The sequence below is a fragment of the Abrus precatorius genome, unplaced genomic scaffold, assembly GCF_003935025.1.
Source record: "Abrus precatorius isolate BTA unplaced genomic scaffold, Abrus_2018 Scaffold2, whole genome shotgun sequence".
NCBI classification, from domain to species: domain Eukaryota; kingdom Viridiplantae; phylum Streptophyta; class Magnoliopsida; order Fabales; family Fabaceae; genus Abrus; species Abrus precatorius.
This window is the reverse complement of record NW_020874362.1, coordinates 35,478,237-35,488,165: the sequence shown is the minus strand read 5'-3', so window position 1 is coordinate 35,488,165 and position 9,929 is coordinate 35,478,237. Positions and strand designations below refer to the sequence as shown.

Sequence of the window (9,929 nt, the reverse complement as noted above, 5' to 3'; positions counted from 1 at the left end):
TATGAAGCCATTCATAACTTTGTTAATGATTTGTACATCACATAGGTGTATTGTATAATGATTTTGTTATATTTAACAAAGATCACGCATATTTATATTGTTTTATTCCAAAGAAATAGTAATATTATTAACAAACATTTTAAAAAACACAAATAAAAGATAATGCATAGAAAAATAATTAACTTTTATTTTGCTACATTTCTAATTTTTTCACACACTTATCTTTCACTCCGTAAAATAATAAATTTTCATTTCGGGATTCCTGACAATTACAAATAGTCTGAGGATATCGCACATCGCCGAGTCATTTTACGAAAAGTGGCATTTGGAATCTGTGGCCAAGTTTCTGTGCCTTGGGGATTTTCATTTCTGTTGAGTTTTATTATTTAAAAATCAAAATGTTAATAGTGTAAGCATATATATATATATATATATATATATATATATAATATTAATCTCTTTTATATTATAATTTTGAATTGTGAGGAATGAAAATTTTTAATTTTCCTGCTCAGTTTCTCACTCTGGACAAAATTGGCGAGCGCTCTTTTTATTGCGTGCTCGCTCAGTTGGCCCCACAATCTGCAACCTTAAAACCTCGGCACACGGAACCGTCTCGAGTCCTACGAAAACCGCTTTAGCTTTCCCTATAAAGCTCTAAATTTTGCGTTCCTTTCCTTCTTCTGCTCCATCTGCTACTTTTCCTTTTCACTCCTATAATTTTCAAGTAAGTTACTTTCATTACTCTTACTCTACACACTTTATCATTACTATTTATATAATACTTGTGTTTGCACTATTTATTATTAATGATTAACATTTTCTCTCTCTCTTTTTCGTATATATGTTCGTCTTTTTAATTTTCCTCAACCAATCGTTCAAATTTCTTTTCGATTTAAGCCGATTTTCGTCATCAGGATTGATGTTCCTGATTTAGAAGAAAAGATTGTGAAAGAGCCCTAGCAAGTTTTGACTGTTGACAAAAGAGATGGGGAGAGGAAAGATCGTCATTCAAAGGATTAACGATTCAACTAGCCGGCAAGTGACGTTTTCCAAGAGAAGAAGTGGGTTGTTGAAGAAAGCTAGAGAACTATCGATTCTCTGTGACGCCGAAGTTGGATTGATTGTGTTCTCTTGCTCTGGCAAACTTTATGACTATGCAAGCACCAGGTAGATCAAATTCTTATTTCGTTTACGCTTCTGTTTTTATCCCAATTCACAACTTTGAGTGCGTTGTTTTTAAGTTCACCCTTTTTCCTTTTTTGGAGGTAAATATTCTTCTTTCAGTGAATAATCAGTTAAATATACTGTGAAGAATATATGAAGTTGGCAGAGAGAAAATAAGATGAAAGCTATTCTCGATCTAAGAGTTTCACAATGCATCATCTTATATATACACATTAGATAGGCTAAATTAAACCATATAACGGGAAAACAGAATAGTGTTTAACTTGTTGTTACTAATCATTTCAGGTATATATGACAGCGTTGACTGTGATAGTGAATGTGAATCTCATTTGTGCATATTCTTTGTGCTGGGTGTTCCCTTTGGATATAAGTTCAAATAAAGGGCTGTTTTGTTGGTATCTGAAACTTGCTAGAACAACCGCCCAACAAGGCATGTGGATAAATAAGGAATACTAATAACATTTATAATTTATTCAAAACCATAAAAAAAAATGAGATTAAAATATTAATTTAAAAGTAAAAAAAGTAAAATTCACATTTTTTTTAATTTTTAATAAATTTTAGCTAATAATAAAGAATGTGTTATTAGTATTTCTTTTAATTTTATCAAAATTCATGAACATTGCAATGCTTAAACTTTTTCCTTTGATGCTAGCTTGTTAAATGCTATTCATTTTATTATATATATATATATATATATATATATATATATATATATATATATTAAAAATTATGTAATATTATCAATTGATAACATTAAATATTATAATTTCTAACAAAAAAAATATTTATTAAATCTTTGCATGTGCTCTTAAACAGATGTTAGAAAAAATTCACAATAAATTATACATGAAATTGCCTTTAAAGTTTTAACTTAATTGAAAGATTCAGGAAAACAAGCTTTTCATTCACCTCTTGCCCTTTGCAGACTTCTTAGTATGTGGTTCATGTTCATAGTCTAGTTTTTGCTAGATTTACGGTCTACAACTTATCTATATTGTAACGTTATATTTCTCAGCTAGATTGGGTGTTTTTGGTCTCACCCTCTACTCAAAGACACCAATCCATAGTTATAGGTAAAGAAAATATAAATAAGATTTTATATAAGTTCAATTATCTCATGCATTCTGGACAAAGTTACACCTCAAGCTTAAATCCCAAATTAAAGACCAACTACTTTTTCTATGCTGTAGGGCTTGAATTAGGCGTATCTGTGAAAGCCATCATGTTATGAGAGCTCATAGAATTAAACACCTCTAATCTATGATATAGATCATAAAAAAAATTGTAAAAATATGAGGGAACAAAAAAGACTCGATGAGGTCTAATGGCCTAAGACTTAAGCAGCTCAATAAGAGTAAGATTCAGCTATAAAAAAAATGTTGCAAATCTGTAAGGACTGAAATTTGATGAAGACAAGTCATAATTGACTAAACTGACTCAGTTAGAATTGAGGAAAAGTAGAAGAATAGAAGTCCTATATTAGTTGAAATACAAGAAGTAAAGAAAATATGAGGTTGTAGGGGTTCAATTGCTTGAGCATTTTAGATAATGTTGTATTTCAAGCACAAAAATCTCACATTAAATACCAACTACTCTCCTTGTGATACATAACTTGGATTAATCATGTTCGCAAAAGTCAACATACTGCAAACGGACTATACTATCCTAATTGAACTTGAGGGAAGTATTAAAAAATAAAAGTCTCACATCAATGAGAGATAAGAGAAGTAAATAGAATATAAACAAGAGTTTCTACAAGTTTAATTAACTTGGGGATTAAACTTGTGGATTTTGGATAAATTGCACCTCAAGGACAAATCCCACGTTAAACACCAACCATTCTACTTATGGTGTAATACTTAAATCATGTCTAAAAAAATAATATAAAAATTGAAGTACTTTTGTTTCTCATTAATAATTATTAATACAATATTTGTTAGTTTAAAAAAAAGTAAGTTTTTGAGTTGATATAAAACTTAATACATATTCTTCTTTCCAGAAAATCATTTATTAGAAACATAAATATAGTGTTTTATCATTTTCTCTCTTTCTGTATCTAAGTTTATCTCATATGTTGTATATTCCAAAAATAACATTTGATTTTAAATTATTTTTATTAATCCTAACATTAACATGTAAATATGATGATTTTTTCCTATTGTAAATGGAATCAACTTTGGTATATTGAATGAATTATATCTTTGGTATATTGAATGAAGTTTTCGCTTTATTACCCGACTTCAACTTAAGCAAACAAATGTATATTTACATAGCAATTGCATTTTAAATTTTATGAAGAATGTGGAGCAACAGGTTAGGCAGTTGATCATTTAGAAATTCAGTTATTTTGCTTGGTAGTTGTTCATAGAGCAGCATTGCTATAGCTCACATGTTTGTATGTACCCTTGTATCGTAGAATCTCAGTAACAGTAACATTAGTCTTTGCTGGTTTTGTTCGGTTTTCCGTTTTATGTCTCTGTCTTTCCGCTTCTGTTCGCAGACTCTTAAGTTACACCATATTGATAATGTTTCCTCTAAATTATTATCTGATATAAAGTAGCTAGGACATAGTAAGCGAACTGGCTCGTATTTTCTATCCATTATATTTCAACAATATTTTTATTATTTTTAAATTTAAAATAGTGGTTATCAATTACAGTAGTTATTTTATATTTTCTTTAATTATTTTCATATTACAGACCTAGTGGTTATTTTTTGAGAGCTTTTTAAAAAAAATTATCAAGAAATCATATTTTCCAAACATGATTATTCTAAGAGTGTGTTTGGTTTTATTATATTTAGCAAAACAGTGACTTTTTTTTTAATTGAAAGCTTATAAACTGATTTGAACATAAAATCAATTAATCTAATATATACTTAATGAAATTGTGTTCTATTTATAGTTTATAGAAGAAACAATATCCATTTTAAGTAATGTAAGATAAATTTTGTATTGATATGTTTTGTGTTTAATTACAGGGGAAAAAAATGCTTTCAATCTGATAACTAATTTTACATTTTTGGCAGCATGAAATCTGTTATTGAACGCTATCACAAGGCCAAAGAGGACCATCATCAGCTAATAAATCCTGCTTCCGAAGTCAAGGTAACACAGCCCTTGTATCAGTATTCCTCCACTTATGTTTTAGCCCGATTTCCTGCATTTAGCTATTATATATACGCACTAGAATTCGTGAGTGCAATAGTTTGCATGTATTGACATAACTAAGTTCTCGTTACCATTCAGGAGAGAGATAAGAAAAATAGCAAAAAAATAATTGTAATTTTTTTTGTTAAATTATAATATCTTTCACAAAAAATAATCATTTTTAAATTAGCTAAGAATATCATAGATAATAAAACTCTTTATAGATTTAATGCAATTGCATTTTCAGGACTCAAACTCCTAATTTCAAATTTAATAACACGATTTTCATATATTATAATTTTAGATGAATTTTATGAAGAGTTTGTTATTCTATTTAATGATATTTAAATGAAACTATAAAAAAAAAGGGTAAAAAATGTGTTTTGATAAAATTCATTGAAGTTAAGTATATGTATATAAAAACTCTAATTTTGTGTCTGCCCTCATTATAGTTCTCTTTTAGAACTTTGGCCCCATTGATCTAAATGAAAATATAACAATCAAGGTTTATTTTATTGGATGAGTTTAGTTGTATATGAATCACATGACATTATTAACTTCAGTCAAAAATTAAATTTTAAAAAATTTGATTTATTAAAATATTTTTTTAATATTTTTATTTAAAGTTCTTTTGAATTTTTATAAACTCTTTTAAATAGATTAAGAGTTATGTAATTTATTTTTTTATTGATGTTTTTAAAAGTCTTTTTTTGTACATGATTAAACTACCTTAAATGATTTACAGTCATCTTTTTCATTATACATATTACTCTAATATTCTCTCATATACTATCATTTAGTATCTTATGCTTTCTCATATGTTCGCTTATCCACCTTAGCATTTTTAATTATGTCACTCTTACTTTTTTTATTGTGCTATTTTTTTAAGGTCCAACATTAACAACCATATATGATAACTAGTCGTATTACAGTATTGTAAAACTTTTTTTTTTCCAGCTTGATAGATACTTTATAGTCACACATAACTCCTTATGTCTTCTTCCACTTTAATCACTTAGCTTGTATTCTAAGTATCATCTTTATTAATTTTCTCATCATTTTGTATAATCAATTTCAAGTACTGGAACTGGAAACTTATGGTATAATATTATCTATAATTTTAGGTTTTAAAATATGATCCTCTTATTAGTTTTTGCTAAACCTATAGTGCACATATTTTATCTTATTTCTACTCAAGTGAAATCCTTTAGACTTTGTTTGAGAGTTAGTTTATTAGAAGAAAGAGAGGGAAGAAAAAGACTTATTTGATGTAATTCCTTGTTTGAGAGATTTTATATGAGAGAGAGAAAGTTTATAAATCCTATAAAATCCTTCTAATCATATGTTTTTAAGTTTCTTCAATTTAGGGAGTTTTGTATTTATCTTTCTTCTTCTTCCCTTCCCTTCTTTTTTTTTTCCCTCTCTATTTAAACTTACAAACAAAGCTTTAATAATTTGAAAAGGGGTTTTAATTAGAAGGTAGGGGAGGAGAAGACAAATTTTATATTTTAAATAAATATATTTAAGATTAATATTTATTTAAAATAAATATATATAAATTGATATATTAACATAAACTTAATATATTTATCATGCATTTATCATCATACGTGATATATAATTGTTTTAATTTAAAATTAAAAAATATGTCATCTCCATTTTCTTTCAAAACCCTTCTTCTAAACATATTCTTAGATTTTAAAGTCTCTCTCCATATTTCAAGTTTAGTATTAACTTCTTTTTTTGAATTTTTACCAACACTATTTTATCTACAAAGAGTATGCACTGAAAAATAATTATTTGCATGTCATTTGTAAGTACATTTAAGACATTAAACAAGTAAGGACTTAAAGCAAAGTCTTGATGTAAATCTATTCTAACAAAAATGTTCTTAGATATGCCTCAACAAGTTTTCATATATGTAGTTATTTTGTATATCCTGAATATATATTACATGAATCTCTTTTTCAAAGTATTCCATAGAACTTCTCTTGATACGTAATCATATGCCTTTCCGAAGTTTATAAAATCTATTGTAAGAAAAATGTTGTCATCAAATAATTCACAGGTGCAAATTTGTTTGTCTTTAACTCGCATTGCCATTACTGTTATGCAGTATACATATTTGATATTCATGTTACTGTTAACTAGTTTTGGCAAAGAGAAACAGCAAGCTTGAGACAACAAGTGCATTACATGCAGGAATGCCGCAGGTAAAAAGTTAAACACAGTCATTACATAGCAATTTTCATTTATGCACACTTAAATAATGTTATTATCCATTTAATACTCTTCATCTTTCTCTTTTCATTAAATTATTACATCACTTTTTACGTTTATCACTTTTCTCAGTGTTTACCCTCGTAGAAGTATCTTTCAAAGCATTTTCCATACTATAGACATCTGGGGAGTGAAATGAGAAGTGATGGAAAAAGACTCCCTTTTGGCAAACCCAACGTAGCATTTTGATTCTCTTCATGATTCCTTGCCTATTGCGTGCCTAAGCTACAACACCACCAAACACATAAAGCCAGAATAATAATCTCAAAATGCAGTAAAAGAGTCACCTTTACATTTTCTAAACAAGCAGCACCAAAGCCACCTCCAAATTTGCTAGTCTGTTGCCCTACTGAAGATAGAAGAATGGCCAAAACAACGAAAATTAATACCCCCTTCATGGTTTTTTTTTTTTTTTTTTACAGAAAAAATAAAATAAAACCCTCTACACTAATGTTGTCTTTAAAACTTGCAAGTATAAATATGCCCTTAATTTAATTTTAAATGTATTATGATTTTAATTCACTTAATGATTTGAAGATATCATACCTTGTTCATTTTGAAATTACGTTTACTTTAAAAGAGCGATTTACATAGTTTTCATGATAAAAATGGGATAAGTGGGGGTTCATCGCAATGTTTAAGAAAAAAATTGAATGTTAGAAAGAAATGGTTTGTTATATATTATTCCCACTTTTCTTTCAATCTTAACTTATAAACTTGAATTGATCAATATAAATGTATAAATTGATTTAGATTCTCCCTCATAAAAAACTATTGCTCTTAATTCTCTCCTGTGTTGGATGCTGCTGCTACTTGATTGTTTTACATTATAGGCATTTTCTAGTTTATAAATTATGTTAAAGATTTTTAGTACATACATCCTGTTCTTGGATGACTTCAAAATTAAGAAAATCTTTGTCATTTTTTTAATGGTGTATTAATTTTTTTTAGGGCTTGAAATTGTAATGCTCTTTATGATTAAGAGTTAGAGTACTTCTTGCACTTTCTTATTAATTATATTTTCTAGAAACTATACACAGTTAAATAACTCAAAGATTAAACTTCTAAAAGTTCTATAAATTAAAAATTCCTTACTTCTAAAACAAAAACAGAAAAATGACATTCACATGCGGAGAAGCGATTGTAATACATTTTTTTTTAAAAGATACTTTTTAATCTACTTATAATTGATTTATTTTATAAATTGAATTTTTTTAAATTTAATTTAACATTTTAAAATAAATCAATTATAAAAAATATTAAAAAATATGTTTTAAAAAAAATGTGTTGCTAATGATAGGCTTCTGGCATTGTAAAGTTGCCACTACGATGGATCTGAAGTATTTAGTAGACAATATTGCCTATTCGCAAGGGGCTGATTTCCGGGTCGAATGTGACCTTTTGGTAACACGACAGCAACTGTGTCTGTTGCACTTGGACCAAAGCTCCTTATCTTCTTCGGAAACAAAACAGAAAAGATATTTATGATAAGAACGATTTAATGCAATATTTAGAATCTTATATAACATAATCTATCAGCAATAAAGCATTTAAGAATAGGAAGAATAATGTTCCATATTTTCTTTTTGGTGTGTGTAGGCAATTGATGGGTGAAGAACTTTCTGGTTTGGGCATTAAAGAGCTAGGAAATCTGGAAAATCGACTGGAGATGAGTTTAAAGGTTATTCGCAAGAAAAAGGTATCACTGTTCAGTCAAAGAAAATCAAAGCTACCTCCTCCATTTAAATTCAAGATCCCACGAATCCCCTTCATGGTACATGTGTGACTCTTCCACGATCACTTATTTAGTTATTTACCTGCAGGATGAAATTCTTACTGATGAGGTCAAAGAACTACACCAAAAGGTTTTGTAGCAATCGTGTTTTGTTCCTTAAATGATTCAAAGGCATTCCAACAAACTTCTGACTAATTTCCATTGATGCAATTGTAGGAAAGCCTCAGTCTTCAAGAGAATGTAGAACTTCATAGAAAAATAAGCCTCATCTGCAAGGAAAATGCAGAACTACAAAAGGTAAAAGATCTAAAAACAACATTTTATATATTTTAAATTATGTTCATGTGTTTATATATATATATATATATATAGAGAGAGAGAGAGAGAGAGAGAGGGGTTATTAAAAAGAGATTTTGTTATTATAATATTTTTAAAAAATTTAATTTTTAACTTAGTTCAGTAACGTTGTATAATTCATGTTATCTACTTCATCTAAAGAGATAAAATTGAATTGTAATATAAATATAAATATATAAATGCATATACGTTTAAATTGTGTATTAGAATTTGAGTTGATCCAAAAATATAACGGAGCTTAAGCTTAGTTTGTTTGTTTAAAATACTTTAAGCAATTTAGACTTAAAACTACATTGTTTATATATCTTTTAACCTTTCAATGTTGGACTTTTCATATCTAACATGGTGCACACATGTATAGTAAAAAATCCTAGACACAAACAAAACAGGAGAGGGCATCAAATGTTTAACAGATTTCCATCATTTATGTTTATTTGGCTTATCTTTAAACAAACAGATGATTTGGATTTTAGGTTCTTGAAGCAAATAGTACAAAAGAAGATATTGCAACATCCGATCCTCCATACACTATGAACCATGGATATGATTTAATTGCGCCTATCAGTCTCCAGCTACGCCAGCCACATCCTCAACACAGTGAATCACCAGCCAAAGCAATGAAACTGGGGTATTACCTCAAACTAATGCTATTAATCATACAGCTTGGATCTATAAAAATATGATTTTGCTCCCAATTAATATACTAAATTTCGGTTTTAGACTTGCTAGAAACTAAAAGTGTTAAACTTCTAAAAATTCAGCACCAAATTAAAAGACAATGTTCAGAGGGATTAGTAGATTTATAGGGGAACAAATATTTAATCTATTCATAATTTCATTATAAACTAATCATCTAAAGTCTACAATGCAACAGATTACAGCTGCATTAGCAAAAAATTGTTCGATAATTAGGGATGGTTTTCATTTCTGCTGACAATTAAGCTGCCTGCTTCTTGTCGGAATGGTCTTGCGTCTGTCGGTGGGATCTTGTTCTTCAACAATCACAGCTGTTCATTGAACAGTACAATGCATATATGTACATGGCATATAGATTATTATCTATCCACAACTGAACATGAAGTTGCTGTAATAACTATAAGAATCGGACGAAATGGAGGCTCAGTTCAAAAACGTTTTCAATATCTAAACAATTTTTATTTATGAAATCAATCTTCAAACTCATTACCCTAAGGTTTTAAATCACGTTTTTGAGATTTT

At 28.3% G+C, this 9,929-nt stretch overlaps 1 protein-coding gene across 1 annotated transcript; it reads left to right on the top strand.

Annotated features, from left to right (window-relative positions):
* The first annotated feature begins 988 nt into the window (after window positions 1-988).
* Window positions 989-9,394, top strand: LOC113859932 (MADS-box transcription factor 23-like). The gene is made up of 7 exons (XM_027492589.1): window positions 989-1,170; window positions 4,219-4,297; window positions 6,491-6,552; window positions 8,219-8,318; window positions 8,443-8,484; window positions 8,571-8,651; window positions 9,185-9,394. Exons 1-7 carry the CDS (start codon window positions 989-991, stop codon window positions 9,392-9,394), a joined length of 756 nt encoding a protein of 251 aa, XP_027348390.1.
* The last annotated feature ends 535 nt before the right edge of the window (window positions 9,395-9,929 follow it).

What these genes read in the sequence shown, in the direction of transcription:
- LOC113859932 (XM_027492589.1), top strand. Translation starts at nt 989, where the DNA reads ATGGGGAGAGGAAAGATCGTCATTCAAAGGATTAACGATTCAACTAGC. An exon ending in ATCCTGCTTCCGAAGTCAAG is followed by an intron (nt 4,298 to 6,490) that starts GTAACACAGCCC and finishes ACTGTTAACTAG; the next exon opens with TTTTGGCAAAGAGAAACAGC. An exon ending in AGGTTATTCGCAAGAAAAAG is followed by an intron (nt 8,319 to 8,442) that starts GTATCACTGTTC and finishes ATTTACCTGCAG; the next exon opens with GATGAAATTCTTACTGATGA.